The 20,513-nt window shown below is 47.1% G+C and overlaps 1 protein-coding gene across 17 annotated transcripts in view; it reads left to right on the forward strand.

The window, feature by feature from the left end:
* ZNF618 (zinc finger protein 618) overlaps positions 1-20,207 on the forward strand; it is a 177,798-nt gene extending 157,591 nt beyond the window's left edge. For 9 of the 17 annotated variants that reach the window (XM_030920008.1, XM_030920009.1, XM_030920020.1 and 6 more), the window contains 4 exons: positions 262-306; positions 1,358-1,435; positions 11,531-11,632; positions 12,291-20,207. In XM_030920008.1, coding sequence (XP_030775868.1) covers positions 262-306; positions 1,358-1,435; positions 11,531-11,632; positions 12,291-13,807 — 1,742 coding nt within the window. In that variant the 3' untranslated portion in view covers positions 13,808-20,207. The remainder of the gene's footprint in view (positions 1-261; positions 307-1,357; positions 1,436-11,530; positions 11,633-12,290) is intronic. The other 8 variants (XM_030920011.1, XM_030920012.1, XM_030920021.1 and 5 more) reach the window with 1 other exon arrangement.
* The last annotated feature ends 306 nt before the right edge of the window (positions 20,208-20,513 follow it).

Below are 20,513 nucleotides of genomic sequence, written 5' to 3' on the forward strand. Positions count from 1 at the left end.
CCTGGAGGGATGGCAGTGACTTGTCTTGCCCTGCCTGGTGGCCCCAGCACCCACAGTAAATAAACCTTGATCCTCTGAAAGGCATGGCCTCTGTGTCAAGCCTCCCTGCAACCCCACCCCAGATTGTAAGCCTGCCCCTCAGATGCTCCCTGCTCCTCTGAAAACCCCATCTGGCTCACTGGTTATTAAGAATAAAAATTATGACGATCAGCACAGAACAGCAGAACTAGAAGAGATGGCTAAACTGTTTCTCTTTTGCAGAAACTGCAAGTCCCCTGATTTCCAACCCTTTCCCTCTCCTACAGAGTAAGTGATGGTCCTGTCGGGGGGCTGGAGAGGGCAAGGCAGGGCAGGGCAGGGAAGGAACTCAGCCAGCCACGTGCTCCTGGAACCTCGAGGCTGTGTGAGATGGGCCCTGGGCTGCCCTCCCGGGCAGACCCGGCAGCTGGTGGAGGCAGGCCGAGGTCTAGCCCTGGGCGGGTGGAGCAGTTTGGATGGAGTGAGGCAGAGCCCTAACCAGCAGCAACCTTGGCTCTGCTGCCCCAGCCCTGGCAGGAGCTCAGGCCTTCCCATTCATGGTCATCGGGCAGCCTCAGGACACCTCTTCCGAGCCCCATTGCAGCCCTCGTTTTTCTTCTTTTCCTTGCTCTTCTTCCCACCTGTCTTTCTTTTTCCTCTTCCTTCTCTCCTTCTCCCTCTTCTCTGCCAGGCACTGGCATGAGTGCTGAGAGCAGAGAGCTGAGTGATCCAGGCCCCTGCGCCCCTTGCACCTGTTCCTACGTGTGCCCTCCCTCACTCCTCTCTCCCTCTCCTCCTCCCTTTCCCCATCGGATCCCCACTTCCTCGTGCTACTCTGTGGCTTTTTCCACTTCTTACCCTTTTTCTTCTTGCTTCCCTTATGTCTGTTACCTTGGTTCTTGTTCATTCATACATTCATTCATTTGTTCACTTGGCAAATAGTGACCTCATGTGGTTCCACAGAGAGAGCTGGGGTGTGACACCATGAGACGCGGTCTCTGCCCTGAGAGGGCTGTTGGTCTGTTGATGTTGATGTTGTCCCCCCTACCCCCATCTCAAGTGTGCAGAACAGTGGCTGGCACGCAGTAAGCACTCAATAAATAGCTGCTCAGTTGAGCTAATGGTCTCTCTCTGCATGGCTTTCTCTCTCCATCGTTCCTTCCCCCAGCCTCTCCCTCATGGGTCTAGTGACAGGGGAGGCAGGCAGGCTGGGCCTGGAGCCCTGAGCACAGAGACCCAGTGTATGTTTGGGTTCCAACTTGCAAAGCTGCCTGCAGCCCAGCAGAAGGTGTCTGCGTTGGTTCCACTCCTCACACGGCTGCCTCATTTCTCCCTCCAGAACCCTACACCTGTGGTGCCTGTGGGATCCAGTTCCAGTTCTACAACAACCTGTTGGAGCACATGCAATCCCATGCGGGTAAGGGGCCCAGCTGCCCACCAGGGATACAGCTCCTCTCCCCGTCCCCTTCCTCAGTTCCTGCAAACGGAAGAGATGGTTAGGGGCCTGATCTGAGGCCCCTGGGGAAGACCGCTCTTTCCTGGAAAAAATGGTCATAGGACATGGAATCTGCTTGCAGGGAGCCCCAGTCAGTCAGTTATTAACACAGGCTGGTCTGTGCTCTGCAGGCGGGGGCGGTGGGGAGGCAGCACAGGCTCTGTGGGAACACAGAGAGATGAGACAGAGTTGAAAAGACTTCCTGGAGGTGGTGGCCTCTTGGCTGGGCCTAAAGGCCAAGTAGGAGCTAGCCTGGAAGCAAAATGTGCAGGTGGAAATGGAACATGGTTTGAGATCAAGATGAGCAGAGGCAGAAGGTGGGGATGGAGAGACATGCAGCCCCAAGGCAAACTGGGCTAAGGCCCGCCTCAGAGCAGAGTCTCATTCACTAACACCCTATGTCCCAGAATGCAGTTGCACCCAAACTTGAGGACACGTCAGAATCACCAGGAGGGCTGGCTGGAGCACAGATTTCTAGGCTCCATTGTGAATTTCTGATTCTGTAGGTCTGCAGAGGTGGGGACTAAGATTTTCATTTTTGGTAAGTCTTAAGACAGTGCTGATGCTACTGGTTCAGGGACTAACCCTTTGAGAACCACTGCTCTAGAGCTACAGGTGCAGTCATCTGCTCTCCAGGCAACCTTTTTATTATATTTCACCACAGCATAACACAAGTCTCAGGGAGATACTGTTTGCTGGAGTAAGTCAGTAATTCCACATTCTCAGTGGTTACACATACAGATCATTTACTTCTTACTCACATTATAGCCTAATGCACATGACCTCGTTGGGTGGCTTCCACATGGTGATTCAGGGATCAAGGCTCTTTTTTCTTGTGGCTCCATCCTCTAGATCTTCAGCGTCCTCTCTCTTTGTGGATGGAGAGAGAGGCTATGGAGCAGGCACACTTCTTTACCGTTCAGACCACAAATGACACCTGTAGATGCTCAAATTCCAGTGTGGAGAATTAGTCATATGACCAGCCTGAATCCATGAGTGGAAGCATGTCCAGAGCCACTGTCCCAGCACAGCTGGACACTCTGCAAAGGGAAGCATGAGTCTGGGGAGGCAGCTAGCTGTCCCTCCACCCCTTTCCCCAGAGGAATTCTCTAGAGGCATAAGAAATAATGGGTGAGAAGTACCTGACATATAATGGGTTCAGTAATTGGTAGCTGCTGTTATTTCACCTGTTATTGTTATTGTACAAATCTTTCACATCATCTCCCAGGTCTGGCCTGACTAGCATAGAGTATTACAGTACTAGAATCTCTTTTGGGCTAAGTACTGTTCTGTTAGTCTAGTCTCTGTCATTCACTGATTCATCCAGCATATATTAATTGGGTATCTGCTGTATACTAGGCATAAAATCACATGATCTTTTGGGGGAGCCTATTATTTATTTCTAATGAACTTAAAATCAAGACAGAGCTCTGGAGTTGCAGCCAAGGCACTTGCCTCGGAGACCTGCTCTAACTGGTGTGTCTGGGTGCTGTTTGACCTCCTACAGGAAGCTGTGTCTCCATCTCTAAAGGGCCTGAAAATCCCCTGTCTCCAGCAACCTACCCCACACCACGCTTGCCACCCGCTGCTTTCCTTTGTTGTCAGCCATGCCTCACCAGGGAAGGCCTTGAATGCCAGCTCAAGGTGTTTAGACCCCATGGGGAAGCAGGACCCCTGGGCTAGGGACAGCAGTTGGCAGGCCGCTTGGGAACCGCTGCCTGAACATATCACTTGGTCCTGAGACTCCCACAGCACAGCCTCCTGCACTCTTCCTCTGAAGCCTCGGCACTCTACCCGCGCCCTGCCAGCTTCTGGAAGCTGAGCTGTGATTAGGGAAGAGCCTGGGTGCCAGTGCTTTCCCATCCCTGGAGGCCATTAAAATGCAAATCAGGGCTGAGCCTTGAGGTGGCCCCACCTCTCCCAAGCATCTTGACTTGTTTTCGGAGTGGAGCCCCGGGCTGCTTTGTTCTGGTTCAGCGCAGCCAGAGAATGCCTGGCCGGCAATCAAGCGCAAAGCCAGGCTGAATCCCAGCCACCCTGAATCGGGATTAAAGGCTTGGCTCCATAGAGAGAAATTAAGCATCATGAGCTGCGCAGTTCACAGCGCTGCCGATAAGGAGGATCAGCCTTGAATAACACCAATCTCATTATGGGGCTGCTGAATGGCACAGGGTAATTCCCGCTAATAAACTTCCTTTCTGTGCCATAGGAAAACCTGTCGTGCCTTGGTGACGTTGGAGAAGCGTGCTTTGGCAGTAATAATACCAAAGATAGCTAAAATTTTGCGAGTGCTTTCTATGCGTCACTTATGGTACTGAGAGCTTTACACAGGTTATTTCATCAGATCTTCCTGATTAGGTAGTTGACATTTTCATCCCCATTATGCAGATGATGAAACCGAGGCTCAAAGAACATAATCACTGGTCCAAAGTTGCACAGCTCCTGAAAAAAAGCATCCAATAGCATTTGAGCTTTTACTTGGTGCCAGGCCTTGTTCTAAGACTTTTACTCATTTAATTCTCAGAACAACCCTCAGAGTTAAGTGTCCATAACAGCTCTGCTTCATAGCTGACGAAACGGAGGCACAAATTGGTTAAGTAACTTGTCCAAGGCTATGCAGTCACAGTGGCAGGCTATGGATAGGATTCCAGCTCTCGCAGTGAACTCCAGAGCCCACGCTCTCAACACCCACCCTGTGCAGCCTCAGGTAGACCCTGATGGAAGATTAGTAGAGATGGAAGCCCTCTCAGAGGTCATCTCTTTCAGCCTCCTCATTAAAGTACAGCCAGGAAGACCACAGCTAAGAGGGATTGGGAGACTTGACAGACAGCAAGCAAGCTGGCAGCTCATGAGTTTAGGATTTTGGAGGTGACCACACCTGGTTCCTTCCTTCCTTCCTTCCTTCCTTCCTTCCTTCCTTCCTTCCTTCCTTCCTTCCTTCCTTCCTTTCCTGGTTCCTTCCTTTCTTCCTTTCCTGGTTCCTTCCTTTCTTCCTTTCCTGGTTCCTTCCTTTCTTCGTTTCCTGGTTCTTTCCTTTCTTCGTTTCCTGGTTCCTTCCTTTCTTCCTTTCCTGGTTTCTTCCTTTCCTGGTTTCTTCCTTTCTTCTTTTCCTGGTTCCTTCCTTTCTTCCTTTCCTGGTTTCTTCCTTTCCTGGTTTCTTCCTTTCTTTCTTTCCTGGTTTCTTTCTTTCTTTCTTGGTTTCTTTGTTTCTTTCTTTCTTTCCTGGTTTCTTTCTGTCTTTCCTGGTTTCTTTCTTTCGTTTCTTTGTTTTGTTTTGTTTTTTGTTTTTGTTTTTTTGTTTTTTCTTTGAGACAGAGTCTTGCTCTGTCGCCCAGGCTGGAGCACAGTGGCACAATCTCAGCTGTATACCTGCAACCTCCACCTTCTGGACTCAAGCGATTCTTGTGCCTCAGCCTCCCTAGTAGCTGGGATTACAGGTGTGCACCACCACACCCAGCTAATTTTTGTAGTTTTAGTAGAGACAGGGTTTCACCATGTTGGCCAGGCTGGTCTTGAACTCCTGGCCTCAAGTGATCTGCCCAGCTCAGCCCCACAAAGCACTGGGATTACAGGCGTAGGCCACCGTGCCTAGCACTACACCTAGTTTCTAATCCCTTTGAGCCACTTCACCTCCCTGGACTTCAGTTCTTCTGTCTGTGAAGTGGGTTTACTGGTGTTCTCAGCAGGGCTGGGTTGAGGGTTCCAGAGATGACAGATGTAGAGTATCAAGGGCCGTGGCACATTCTAAGACCCGACAACCGCAGATGCCTCTTTTTCCATCCCTGTCAGAAATACTGGCTTTCTCCTGCCTGCAGTGGTCTCTCTCTGGGAAGCAACCTTTATTCCAGCTTTGCATCCAGCACTTTACAAATGTACATGTGGGGGGAGTGGGAGGACACACAGGATAGCCACACTGAAGAAACCTTATTTTCATCTCAAGCTATAAATCAAGGCTTTCACAGAGCTTTTAACTCATTTGTGTCAGGAGTGCTACCAGTGGCATATGGAGAAGAAAAAGTCTTAAATCAACCAATATTTTACATTGTTATTTAATGCAAGTTGAAGAATCTCAATTCTAAGTCCCACGGAAGGGCAGAGAGTAAGAGTCATTCCTGCAGCTTACCCTGCCTGCCCTGGCAGTTTGGATGGAAGAGAGAAAACTGAGACCCAGAGAGTTGAAGTAGCAAATTCAGTGTCACACCATGGCAGAACTGGGTTCAGATCTAGGGTTTTCACATCCCTGCACTGTAGTGGAGAAAGTAAGAAAGGCTACTTGTTTTCATGGGAAATTGTGTTTCGTCTTTGTGAATGTAAAGTCTGTCTATGAAAAGAAATGCATTCTCTGCATTGGGAAAATGCAGAGAGGTTAGAAAATGAAGAATCAGCCGTAATGTCACTATTCAAAGCTAATCGCTGTTACCAACTTCATAGGTTTCTTTACAGTTTATTTTAAAATCGGATTTACAGAGATATAATTTACTGGACAAATAAAATTTCCCAATTTGAAGAGTACAGTTTGATTGGTTTGGACAAATGTATGCTGTTGTTTAACTACCATCACTATCAAAATATATCACTTTGGCTGGGCATGGTGGCCCACGCCTGTAATCCCAACACTTTGGGAAGCTAAGGAGGGAGGATTGCTTGATGCCAGGAATTTGAGACCAGTCCCTGCACAGGGACAACAAAGCATGACCCTGTCTCTAAAAAAATAAAAAAATTAAAATTAAAAAAATGTGGAGCTGGTACAGTGGTTCACACCTGTCATCCCAACACTTTGGGAAGCTGAGGCAGGAAGATTGCTTGAGGCCAGGAGTTTTGAGACCAGCCCTGGTCACCATAGCAACACTGTCTCTACTGAAGATTTAAAAATTAGCCATGCATGGTAGCATGCCCCTGTAGTCCCAGCTACTTAGGAGGCTCAGGTGGGAGGATCACTTGAGCCTGGAAGATTGAGGCTGCAGTGAGCTATGATGGTGCCACTGCACTCCAGCCTGGGGTGACAGAGCAAGACCCTGTCTCTAAAATATAAAAATAATGTTACCATCAACCCAGAAAGTTTCTTCATGCCTCTTTGCAGTCATTCCCTTTCTCCTACCCTAGCTACTGGCAACTAACACCTGCTTTCTTTCATTGTAGTTTTGCCTTTAGTGGATTTTATTACATATGGAGTTCTACGGTATTTAGCCTCTTGTGTCTAACTTCTTTCACTTAGCATACTTTTGAGGTTTGTCCATGTTCTGTGTTATCAATAATTCCTTTATTTTGCTGAGTTGTATTTCATTGTCTAAATATATCACAATTTGTTTATCCATTCACCAACTGACGGTCATTTGGATCTCCAGTTTGGGGCTACTATGAATCATGCTGCTGTGAACATTCATGTACAAGTCATGCACATGTGTAGACACATGTTTTTAACTCTCTTGGATATATACCTGAAAGTGGAGATACTGAGCTGTAAGGTAATTCTGTTTAATCCTGTGAGGAATTGCCAGATTGTTTCCTAAAGTAGCTGCACCATTTTTACATTTCTACCAGCAGTGTATGAAGATTCTAATTTCTCTATATCCCTGTCTACACCTTTTATCATCTTCCTTCTTGATAATAGCCATCCTAGTGCATGTGAAATGGCATTTCATTGTGGTTTTGATTTACGTTTTTCTGACAGCTAATAATGTTGAGCATCTGTTCCTGTGCTCATTGACCACATTGGCAAAGGATCTGAATAGACATTTCTCCAAAGAAGATATACCCAGTAATGGGATTGCTGGATGAAATGGTAGATCTACTTTTAGGTCTTTAAGGAACCTCCATGCTGTTTTCCATAGTGGTTGTGCAAGTAAAAGTGTTCCCTTTCCACCACATCCCTGCCAACATCTATTATTTTTTGATTTTTAAGTTATGGCCATTCTTGCAGGGGTGAGGTGGTACCGCACTGTGGCTTTGATTTGCGTCTCCCTGATCAGTAGTGATGTTGAGCTTTTTTTCATATGTGTGTTGGTCATTCATTTATCTTCTTTTGAGAATTATTCATATCCTTAGGCCACTTTTTGATGGAATTGTTTCGTTTTTTCTTGCTGATTTGTTTGAATTCCTCATAGATTCTGGATATTAGTCCTTTGTCAGATGCATTTGCAAAGATTTTATCCCAGTCTGTGGGTTATCTGTTTACTCTGCTGATTATTTCTGTTGCTGTGCAGAAGCTTTTGTGTTTAAGTCCCATCTATCTATCTTTGTTTTTTGTGCATTTGCTTTTGTGTTCTTGGTCATGAAGTCTTTGCCTAAGCCAATGTCTAGAAGCGGTTTTCCGATTTTCTAGAATTTTTATGGTTTCGGGCCTTAGATTTAAGTCTTTGATCCATCTCGAGTTGATTTTTTGTGTAAGGTGAGAGATGAGGATCCAGTTTTATTCTTCTGCATGTGGCTAGCCAATTATCCCAGCACCATTGAATAGGGTGTCCTTTCCCCACTTTATGTTTTTGTTTGCTTTGTCGAAGATCAGTTGGCTGTATCTCGCTTTATTTCTGGATTCTCTGTTCTGTTCTACTGGTCTATGTGCCTATTTTTATGCCAGTACTATGCTGTTTTGGTGACTATAGCCTTGTAGTTTAGTTTGAAGTCCGGTAATGTGTTGTCCCCAGATTCGTTCTTTTTTCTTACCTTTGCTTTGTCTGTGCGAGCTCTTTTTTGGTTCCATATAAATTTTAGGATTGTTTTTTCTAGTTCTGTGAAGAATAATGATGTTGTTTTGATGGGAATCACATTGAATTTGTAGATGCTTTTGGCAGTATGGTCATTTTCACGATACTGATTCTACCCATCCATGAGCACGGGATGTGTTTCTATTTGTCTGTGTCATCTGTGATTTCTTTCCGCAGTGTTTAGTAGTTTTCCCTGTAGAGGTCTTTCACCTCCTTGGTTAAGTGTATTCCTAAATTGTTTTTTTGTTGTTTTTTTTGTTTTGTTTTGTTTTGTTTGGCAGCTTTTGTAAAAGGGGTTGCATTCTTGATTTAGTTCTCAACTTGGTCACTGCTGGTGTATAGCAGTGCTACTGATTTGTGTACATTGATTTTGTATCCTGAAACTTTAATGAATTCATTTATCAGTTCTAGGAGCTTTTTAGATGAGTCTTGAGGGTTTTCTAGGTATATGATATCAGTGAACAGCCTTTGCCCATTTTTAATTGTTTTTTTGTATCCTTTTATTATTGAGTTGTGAGAGTTCTTTATATATTCTAGATACAAGATCCCTATGGATAATTTGCAAATATCTTTCCCATTCTGTGTCTTGTCTTTTTACTTTCTTGATGTCCTTCAAAGTATAAAAGTTTTTAATTTTGAAGTCCTTCCATCTATTTTTCTCTGTGCTTTTGGTGCCATATCCAGGCAGTGGTGTCAAGAAACCACTGCCTGACCTAAGATCACAAAGACTTAATCAGTTCATATGTTTCCTTATAAACCTCTAAGAATTTTATAGTTTTAGCTCTTACATTTAGGTCTGTATTCCATTTTGAGTTTATTTTTATATGTGTGTGAGGCGGGAGTCCAATTTCATTCTTTTACATGTGGGTATCTAGTTGTCCCAGTGCCCTTTGTTGAAAAGACCATTATTTTCCCCCATTGAATTGTCCTGATAACCTTGTGAAAACTCAGTTGACCATAGATGTGGGTGTTTATTTCTGTATTTCCAGTTGTATTCCATTGATCTGTGTGTCTATCCTGTGCCAGTATTATACTGTCTTAATTACTATAGCATTGTAGTAGTTTGGAAATCAGGAAGTATATTCCTCCAGTATACTTTGTCCTTTTTCTAAATTGTTTTGGCTATTCTGTATCTCTTACATTTCCGTATGAATTTCAGGATCAGCTTCTCAGTTTTTGCAGAAAAACAACAATATGGATTTTGATAAGGATTGTGTTTAATCTAGATGAGTTGGGACATTCCATGTTCATGGACTGAAAGAGTTAATATTTTAACAGTAAGTCTTCCAGTCCGTGAACATGGAATATCTTTTCATTTACTTAGGTCTTACTTGAGTTATTTCAACAGTGTTTTAGTTTTCAGTGTTCAATTCTTATACTTTTTAAAATTTAATCTTAAGTAATTATTTTCAAAGCTATTATAAATGGAATTGTTTTCTTAACTCAGCTTTTGGATGTTTATCACTAGTACAGAAAACTGTCGTTTTGTTTTATATATTGATCTTGTATCCTGCACCCTTGCTGACATCGTTTATTAGTTCTAATTGTTTTGTATGTATGTGGATTCCATAAGATTTTCTATATATACAATCATGTCATCTGCAGTTAGAGATCATTTTACTTCTTCCATTCCAATCTGGATGTTTTGTTTTTTTTTACCTAATTGTTCTAGCTAGAACTTCTAATACAGTCATGTACCACATGATGTACATAATAGATTGCATATGTGACAGTGGTCCCATATAACTATAATATCCTAACTTTACTATACCTTTTTTATGTTCAGATACACAAATATTTACCGTTGTGGTACAGTTGCCTGAAGTATTCAGTACAGTAACACACTGTACAGGTTCGTAGCCTAGAAGCAGTAGGCTATACCATATAACCTAGGTGTATAATAGGATATACCATCTAGGTTTGTGTAAGTACACTTTATGATGTTTGCACAATGACAAAATCTCCTAACAACACATTTCTCAGAATATATGTCCAACATGACTCTACATGTTGAATAGAAAAAATGAGAGTGAAAGTGAATGTTCTTACCTTGTTCCTGATCTTACGGAAAAAACTTTCAGTGTTTCCTCAGTAAGCATGATGTCAGCTGTGGGGTTTTGGTAGATGCTCTTTATTAGGTTGGAAAACTTCGCTTCGATTCCTAGTTCATTGAGTGTTTTTATTATGAAAAGGGTGTTAGATTTTGTCAAATGCTTTTTCTGCATCTATTAAGATGACCATGTGATTTTTGTCCTTTACTCCATTAGCATGGTGTATTACATTTATTTTTGTGTGTTTAATCAACTATATTCCTGGAGTAAATCCCACTTGGTCATGGTATGGAATCCTTTATGTTGCTGGATTATTACATCACAGGATCACAATTAGGCAGCCAGGCTCATAGCAGAACAGTAATACTGAAAACAGCAGAGCCAGAAACCTAGGACTTGGGAGTGTGGTTAAGCAAGCTGTGGTATATCGTATATGATAGAAGTACATATGGCCATGTGTAGTGACAAGAATGTGACTCAGACCATGTCGTATTCAGAAATGATCCCATAAACATGTCAAGGAGTAACCATGCATCCAGGAGAATAGACACATACCAATTACTTTTAACTGGATACAACTGCATATGTGCAATTAACAAAAACTGGAGAAGTATGTGGAGGACACATCCAGGAACTGGGAACCTGGGATTTTGTCCCAGCCCTGCTACTGTTTTCTCTGTGATCTTTTCTTATATCCGAGCTTCAGTTTCTATGTCTCACAGTAAGGGGTGATAATTTGGTACTTTGTGTCACACATGGCTTTGGTTTTGTTTTGTTCATTTAATAAAATTTCTAGTAAATATACTTTAAAAATGCAAACTTTGAGGAAGTGAGAGAGCGTGAGGAGTTTTTGGCCACTTAGGGGGTGTGACCGATACTCCCTTCCCTCCATATCAGCTAGAACTCTGAGGTTGTGTGCAGGGAGTAGGTGTAGGGTTCCCAGCCAGGCTTGGGATCCAGTGCTTCCCATTTCCAGAGAGTTTGCTCCATACCACATGCTGTGCTCAGCTCTTCCTGGATTCGCTCTTGTTAGTCCTATCAGCAGTAGTGTAATGTCCATATGATTACCTTAGTTTTTCCAAATGATGAAAATGAGGCTTTGCAAGCATAGATAGTTGTCTAAGGAGGAGCCATGATTTTAAACCAAACCTGAGTCCCAGTGGCCACATTCTGCTGTTACCCACCACACTCTAGTTCTCATCTTGTTCATCAACAGGCCTCTTACCCTTCCAGGTTACACACTGTCCCCTTTGTGCCCACAGCTGACAATGAAAACAACATCGCCTCCAACCAGTCCCGATCGCCACCTGCTGTTGTAGAAGAGAAGTGGAAACCTCAGGTCCAGAGGAACAGCGCCAATAACAGTAGGTCTCCCCAAGCAGGGCTGGACCTGAGGGTCCCCTTTTGCTCCCATTGTTCCTCTCTGCCCCCCATTCCCACCATTTGTGCTTCCTGTGATGTTGTAAGATGGTGCATGATAGTTTCCAAAGCACTTTTACACCTAAGACCTTGTTTGCAGGAGTTCTTAACTCAGGGGATGGGCAGAAGGAGGCCCAGGGAGAGGAGGTGACTTTTGTGTGTGATCAGAAAGCACCAGTTTGTGCCAGAATCAGAACTAGAACCCACCTCTCCACAATTTCTGCTGGTTGCTTTTTCCTGACATGATGATCTCATGTATTTTATTTCCTAAAGATTCCACATATTAGAGGAGATTCCTATATTGAGGAAGAAATTAGACTAGTTGGCTTCAAAGGTCTAGATGAGGGACATAGACCACAATTATGTTATATACATACCACTATATTCTATTCCCATGCCCATGGCAGGCCTTACTAATCAATCACATAACTTTATCCCTGTGAGACCGTCACATATTAAAGGCAGCCAGCACCACCAATGTGTGTGCAAAAGGAAATCTATTTGCCATTCCCAATACTAGATGTTTAGAGTATTAGGCTACTGCCACTCCAAGCAGCCTTGAATGCCAGAATTAATCCCATCTCTCTTTGTGTCCTCTGCCAGCCACTACCAGTGGTTTAACACCCAACAGCATGATCCCCGAAAAGGAGCGGCAGAACATTGCAGAGCGGCTGTTGAGGGTCATGTGTGCCGACCTGGGTGCACTGAGCGTGGTCAGCGGGAAGGAGTTCCTGAAGTTGGCCCAGACCTTAGTAGACAGTGGTGCCCGCTATGGGGCCTTCTCAGTCACTGAAATCCTGGGCAACTTCAACACGCTGGCGCTGAAGCACCTGCCACGCATGTACAACCAGGTGAAGGTGAAAGTGACCTGTGCCTTGGGCAGCAATGCCTGCCTAGGCATCGGTGTCACCTGCCACTCCCAGAGTGTCGGCCCTGACTCCTGCTACATCCTCACGGCCTACCAGGCCGAGGGCAACCACATCAAGAGCTATGTGCTGGGTGTGAAGGGTGCGGACATTCGTGACAGCGGCGACCTTGTGCACCACTGGGTGCAGAACGTGCTGTCGGAGTTTGTGATGTCGGAGATCAGGACAGTGTATGTGACGGATTGCCGGGTGAGCACGTCCGCCTTCTCCAAGGCCGGTATGTGCCTTCGCTGCTCAGCCTGTGCCTTGAACTCGGTGGTGCAGAGCGTGCTGAGCAAGCGGACGCTGCAGGCCCGCAGCATGCACGAGGTCATCGAGCTGCTCAACGTGTGTGAGGACCTGGCGGGCTCCACGGGCCTGGCCAAGGAGACCTTCGGGTCGCTGGAGGAGACGTCGCCACCGCCCTGCTGGAACTCGGTGACGGACTCACTGTTGCTGGTGCACGAGCGCTACGAGCAGATCTGCGAGTTCTACAGCCGGGCCAAGAAGATGAACCTCATCCAGAGCCTCAACAAGCACCTGCTCAGCAACCTGGCAGCCATCCTGACGCCGGTGAAGCAGGCAGTCATCGAGCTGAGCAATGAGAGCCAGCCCACCCTGCAGCTCGTGCTGCCCACCTACGTCAGGCTGGAGAAGCTGTTCACGGCCAAGGCCAACGACGCAGGCACTGTCAGCAAGCTCTGCCACCTCTTCCTGGAGGCGCTCAAAGAGAACTTCAAGGTGCACTCGGCCCACAAGGTGGCCATGATCCTGGACCCGCAGCAGAAGCTGCGGCCTGTGCCGCCCTACCAGCACGAGGAGATCATAGGCAAGGTCTGTGAGCTCATCAACGAGGTGAAGGAGTCCTGGGCCGAGGAGGCTGACTTCGAGCCCGCTGCCAAGAAACCCCGCTCTGCCGCCGGCGAGAACCCGGCAGCTCAGGAAGATGATCGGCTGGGCAAAAATGAAGTGTACGATTACCTGCAGGAGCCCCTGTTCCAGGCTACCCCTGATCTCTTCCAGTACTGGTCGTGCGTTACCCAAAAGCACACAAAACTCGCCAAGCTCGCCTTCTGGCTCCTGGCGGTTCCGGCCGTGGGCGCCAGAAGCGGGTGTGTAAATATGTGTGAACAAGCGCTTCTAATCAAACGGAGGCGGCTGCTCAGTCCAGAAGATATGAATAAACTCATGTTTCTGAAATCCAACATGCTTTAAGACTTGACTTCGGGGAAAAAAAAAGAAAAAGAGAAGATAACATTAGAAAAAAAACACACAACACTGTCACAAACAAAGAAAAGGAATTTAAGTTCTAAACACTGTGGACCTCATTATAAATGCCCCCTGGAAACTTAAGTGCTTTTTTTTATATGTGTGTGTGTGCGTGTGTGTGCACAGCCACACGTGTGTGCACGTGTCTGAACACATGTGCTGTGGTTGTGGGGGTGTGGGAGTGTCTCTGCTCATCTGCATGGCCAGAGAAACTTCAGACACACACACGCACACACACACACACACGACCCTGGTGCGTGTACACATGCCTGTTCTCGGACGTGTGTGCGTTGAACTGGGCGTGTCAGGAAAGCTGAGCGATTGGGAAAGAGGGAGATGTTTCACAAACTCCTTTTCTCAGTAAGGGGGCTTTAGAAGACTCCGCTTTCAGGTGTGCAGATTGGCAGAAAGCTGATGTTGTGAAATGTTCAGGCAGCTGAGATCTGAAGTGACTTGACGCTCTCTGTCCTTCACCCCGGTCCCCCTTTTCCCTCGACCCTCTCCCAGCCCTCCCACCCTCCTGATCCCATTGTGCACCCCTCACACACCCTCAGCTGCTCTGCTGTGGACTCTCCACACTGCATCAGATGGACGGTTTCTGCACTGGACTTTGTTTCTCATTCACCTTCAGGGCATTGAGCTGCTGCCTTTGAGATACCCCTTGGGTGTCCCGGGGCAGCCGCCTTAGAAACACACCTATCTATCTCCCCAAATCAGGAAAGGAGACTTAAAGAGTATAAAGCTGACATTTTGCTTTTTAATATAAGAGAGGAGAAAAAGACATTTTTCAGAGAAGTATAGATACAGTCTCCACTCCCTAATAATTTCTCTCCCTAACATTTTAGCAATTTTTACCTTGTTTGGGGGTTCATTTTGTTTCTTCAGATTTGATTTAGACTCTGCTAGGAGGCACTGAATGTCTATAACTTATGTTTTGGAGTTTTGTTTTTTTATTTGCCCCTTTTATTCCTCAAGTCACACTGTAAACTAGCTCATCTCAGTGGTATACTCAGTATCCTACGGTCTTTCTTGGCCTTCCCTGTACAGTTCAGTTTTCACATATTCGAACGGCCAAGACTGGGTTCTTGGCTGTGCTATTTGGAGACCAGGGGTTGGGGAGGAGTCACGGGTTCCACAGCTGTGGGGTTTGGTGGCCGTAGGGGAAGCAGTGGTTTGGGAGTTCTGAATGTAAGCGCCAGAGCTGCCCTCCTGGTCCGCTTTGCGTGGTACTGAGTGTCAGTGTGCGTGGTACCCAGTGTGCATCACACTACTCACCCCCTCCCCAACCCTGGCAGTCCACAGGGACTCCAAAGTCAACCCATAGTCACATCTACCACACCTCAGACCTGCCACAGCCTCTCCTCACTTCCCAGGACCCTGAGGCTCCCGGAAGCCGGGGTCCCCACTCACACCTCCGACTTCCTTCCCGGACGGCGGTGAGCATGGTGCCTTGTGGCCCCAACAGTTGATGTTCCGAGGGTGGATGGCGTTCGGCCATGTTCGACTCGATGCTGTGAAAGATGTCTTCAGGCTTTTCTCTCCTGTTCCCCCAGCCGTGAGCAAATTAGGTTCTACACACACAGTTCAGATGCCAAGGGTGACACCCCATTCCCTTCACAAGAGGTGGTTCTGTCACAAATCAGTGCTGCACCCCCACCACACCTTTCAGTGAATAACGTGCTGGTGGTCTCACTCCCCTGGTGACTCTTAGCCATGGGATGGGGTGGTTACACTAAGGCTTCAGGCTGAGAATGACCATCATGGCAGGAGGCTGTTTGCAGAGGCATCTTCTATCATCTTGGGGTTGGCCAAGTCAACTCCACCCCTTCCCGATAATAAAGCATTACTCAACTGTGAGATACCTCGACTACAAAAAGCACTGTACCACAGCCCTCTCCCCTGGGTCCATGACGGGAGCAGGGAGTAAAGTTGATTGCAAACCTCATGAAGGCTTAGGATCGTGGACCTGGAGCGTAGTGTTTGGGAGCCAAGCCTGCACACTTCGCCTCATGAGAACTCACCCAGCTCTCCCCTCGAGTCTTGGACACACTGAAATGGATCAAAGTGGGCCATTTCCACGTTTGCTCCAGCAAGCTGTGGTCTCAGGAACTACTGTGCCATTTCCTCTCCTGGAGAATTTCTAGGTATTCCCTCCACAACATTTCCAACTGGGGGGCTGAACCCACTATCAGAGAAGAGCTGCCATCCACACTGGAGCAAGAACGGAGAGAAATCCAGACAGGAACTTCATGTCACTTCCTAGGGAATATGGAAAGAAACATAGCAGACTTCTCAGTTGGGCCTTTGGAGGTGTTCTGGAAGGTGGCTCAGCATCGCTGATGATCGACAGATGCCTACAGCAAAAGGTCCCCCTAGCCTTGTGCTTGACTGCTGGGGAAGGGACCGTGACCGGCACTTTGACCCGCACAAGGATAGGAGCTGCCCAGTTTGTGTGGTAGGTGAGAGCAGAGCCTGGGAGCCCATCCTCCCTCTACTTGGAGCAAAGATGTGCTGGTGGTGCCCCATTATTGGGCCAGTTGATTATAAAATAGGCATTTCACTTTCTGGGAAAGCCATCGGACTAAGCCCAGATGTGCATTTAGAGGACTCAGCATTCTCCTCTTTGAAGCATGGGATGTCTGTCCTCCAGGAAGAGATTTGATCATAGGTTTTTACCTCCCTTTCCCTTCTTTTCCACCTCAGTTCAGTACTTGGGGGCTGGCTTACCTCTGCAGGTTTGATGTGAATGCCACTAGTTACTCAGAAAGCTGTCCGCTGGGCTGCCTTGTCCAGTTAGATAACAAGATAGCGGATGATCGTTTATCTCTTGCAACCTCTGGTTCCCTCCGGAAACTGGTGTCACCAACAGGAAAGGCTGTACCAAGGTGCCCTCTTCTCAGACAGGCTGTTCTCAGAGTGCACATCCTGCTGCAACTAACAGCTTAATAAAACCCAAAGATCTCACTGATCCAGCCACTGGCCCCTTTATCTCCAGCAATATCCACCTCACCAAATTCTAGTTCAGCCAAAGGATTGGGACAGGCTCTTCCAGTTCATCTCCCAGTGTCCAGCCTGACCTTCACTTTGGGAAGGATTTTGTCATCTGCCTCCCAGTTCTGGTGCCACTGTAGATTTTCCATCACAGGCCTTTGGGGGATCTGGGACCAGGAAGTTGGGCCCTTTCTACCATATTCTTAGCAGCCTAAGGTGGCGGCCTGCTGATGTGGAGACAACTCGCCTCGAGCCATGTGGTCCCCAGGACAGAAATGGCCTTTGTTTTGACATACATGGACCCAAGGGGGGAGGTAGAGAAAACACACCTCCACCTGGCAAGTTTTTCCCCCTCATCTGAGGTCAGTTTGCTTCACCAACAAAGCCCAAGCCAAGAAACGCAGCGTTGTGGGTGGTGCCGAGGAGTAACCCGAGGAATCTCGGGTCCATCAAGAGCAGTGGTACCATCCAGGCCATGGGTGGATGCCCTTGTTCTGGCACAGTTCTCCACTTCCCGATGCCTGGCTCAGCCAGCCAGGCCTCCCTCTAATGGCATTTAGTAACCCGGAAACAAAACGCATGCCACCTGAGCAGAACTGCCCGCACTTCATCTCTGGGGGTTCTCCGCACAGAGGCCACCTGCCGAATCACCAGTGAGGAAGCTTCGCCACCATCGTGCTTGGCAGCTTCACACTTGATGCCTGGGGATTGGTTTTTGGCTGGGGAAAGGGTACCAGGGTTCCTGGCAAGGACAGGAGGGCAGTGCAGTGACACAGATGAGAAGCCGTGAGTCTCCAGGATTCGAGGAAGCCACCAGGTGTGTAGGCTGGTAAGAGTCCTCTCTTTCAGTTTGACCCTTTGTCTCCTGCACTTTCAAAGAAACACCAGAGGAAAAGTCTACAAGGCGTGTTTCCACCGTGAAGCTGAACCTCTGCCTTTAGGAGTCCCCTATTTTTGAGCAAGGCCACCTGCTTCGCCTGAACTTGAGCTGGACTCCTTGAAGAGTGGGCTCCTGGAGAGACATTAGGGATATAGCACATGCTCTCTGGGGACCACAGGGTCATCGGGAAGGTTTGAAATGAAGATGGGATGTGGCTGGAGCAGGCTGAGATGGCTGCACTGGGGACACTCCCCTCGTCTTGTCATCGTGATGGATATGCTGGAAGAGGAGGTGTCCCAGTGAGCTACCCCAAGTTCATAGCTTTGCTCTCGCCTTGGGAACAGTGGCAATGCCTCTATCTCTGGGATGCATCTTAAGGAGGGCTCCTAACAAGGCCGATGATTTAGATAGAACAAGAGACTAAGTAAGGTCCAGCCATCCCCTGGAGCCAGTAGGTGGGAGCTCCTATCCCCGCCAGCCCTGCTCCAGCCCCTGTGTCCAGCTGGGCCGGTGGAAGAACTGGGAAGGAGTCGGCCCCTCCCTTTCACTGTGGCTAATGTTTGCTAGGCCAGTTATGGTGAACCAATGATACAGTGTTTTCCCTCTTAACGTTCCCCTCCTAGTTTGGCCTTTTCAGGGTTTTCTGGGGGATTTTGTTGTACTAGTTGTTTTTCTTCCTCTCTCATTTGGGTTTGAGGGTTGTGGTCGGGGGAGCCCTGGCTTTCACCAAAGGAGCCCAGTGGTTTCTGTGGAAGAGGCGCCCACTCCCACTTTAATGAGGGTGAAGATTGTCAGGTCACTGTTTGACATATTCATTCCCCCGCCCCCGACGGGTGTGGCTTTAAAGAGTCAACTCTTGTACAGAGAAGGATTTGCTAGGTTTGCATTTGGGCGTTAGCATCACGACCCACAAGGGCCCTGCCCAACCGTGCGTCCCATGGGGGCACCTTGACTCTTCTAACCAAAATTCCTTAAAGGGGCACAGCCCAGCCTTGTCCGCAACCTCAGGGGCCTGGGATTCCTGTGGCGCTTCCTGAATTCCAGGTTGGCACAGATGATGAAGTCTGAGACCAGCCGGAAGGAGGGGCTCCTCCCACAACCCAGGTGCCAGCCGGTCTCCGCCTAGGACCTTCCCTCCCGCCCAGCCAGGGTGGGCGGCATCCCACGCGGTGAAACGAGCTCGTGGACTGACCCGAGGCTGGGCCTCGCCAGCCAGGAGAGAGCGAGGGCCGCACGGCGGGGCTGGCCCAGGCAGCTTGTCCAGGGCCATTCAGATCCCAAGCATCAGGAAATCATTTTGTACAACCACCCGAAGCAGAGATATTTTTTAAGAAGCGTAAATTATTTTCAGTTGTTTTCTGATCCAGCCTTTTTCTTTTCCCCACAACTTCACGCCAGTGATTCGTTCACATCAGGTAAATCTTGAGAAAGCCTTGGTGCCCTCCTCCCCACCCCCGACTCAGTAACCATGTGCGTGTACCCCCGCATCCTTTCTCAGTAGTTAAGACGTTCTAGGCAATACCACAGACACATCTGACTGTGTCTCTCTCTTCGAGTGCAAGAAACTTAAGTCATCTTAAAAAAAAAAAATACAAAAAAAAATTTACAAAAAAACAAACACAAAAAAAAATATCTTTTTTAGGCCAGAGTTTTCTACAGGTATTAATGAATATTTTTCTTAATCCTTATAAGTTTTATGTGTTTAATATTTCTTAATACCGGTAGCATTAATTTATACTTTTGTAGCAACACAATATTTTTATAAACAGCCGGTGCTTGGCTCAAGTCTTCACGAGGGGTTTATGCAGGGCCATCTTGGGGACCCTGTGTACCATGTACTGTATTTAAAAAAAAAAAAAAAAAGTTACCTAGTGTCACACTTGCTGTGTTAATTAACAAAAGACGTTGTGTGCGGTCTCCTGTATCGGTGTGGATCCAACAGCTCTCCAGGGAGTCACATTGCATGGGGGTTGAGTTGACGGTTCTTGTTGTGATATGTAAACCCCCGAGACCAAACTTGAGGGTTTATTTAGGGTTTTCTGTTTGTCCTTTTGGGTTTTTGTTTCACTTCACTTTGGTACCGTTTCTCCATTTACAGCCAAATCAGTTTCATGATGTTCAAAACTTTTACTGATGTCAAATGGAGGAAAGGAACAGAAAAAAAGATTTTTACAAAGTAATAAAATTTAAAACTGAGCTGTTTAATGTTGCTGTTTTTACCTGTCTGTTCTTGTCCAAAAGTGGAACATTCCCAGGGAGAAGAGGAAGGTTCCACTCGGTTCCTTAAGTCGCCAAAAGCCCCAGCCCAGGATTCAGTACCTCCCCTGCCCCCCCGAATTCTTGCAGCACTATTTCCTAGTTGGTTGATGCCAAGGCAAAAAGATACCTTTTAACGGTGAGAGAGGATCAGTTGCTTAAATGATTTCATGTCAGTGTTGTATTTATGGTTTTACAATAAAACAACCTTTAGGAAGATGCAGCGTGTGGTGTTTTTTTCTTGGGTTCGAGGTTGGGCCATACTGTTCAGTTAGGAGCAGAGCACCTGAGTGGAGATGGGCCAGAGACCTGGGGTGACAGCACACATCCGTCCCAGCAGGACACTTGACTTACCTGTGGTGATGCTGGTATCAGTGACTTACCTGTGAACTCACAGCTTATCTCTTGCACCAGACCTGGCCCAGCCAGTGTTTGATAAATGAGGGAGGGACATGGTCGAGGAAGATGAGACCCTCCTGGGCTTGTGGAGCATTGTCCCGTGGAAGAAGGGATGGATTTAGTCTC

Source organism: Rhinopithecus roxellana, chromosome 16 (genome assembly GCF_007565055.1).
Source record: "Rhinopithecus roxellana isolate Shanxi Qingling chromosome 16, ASM756505v1, whole genome shotgun sequence".
Lineage (NCBI taxonomy): Eukaryota > Metazoa > Chordata > Mammalia > Primates > Cercopithecidae > Rhinopithecus > Rhinopithecus roxellana.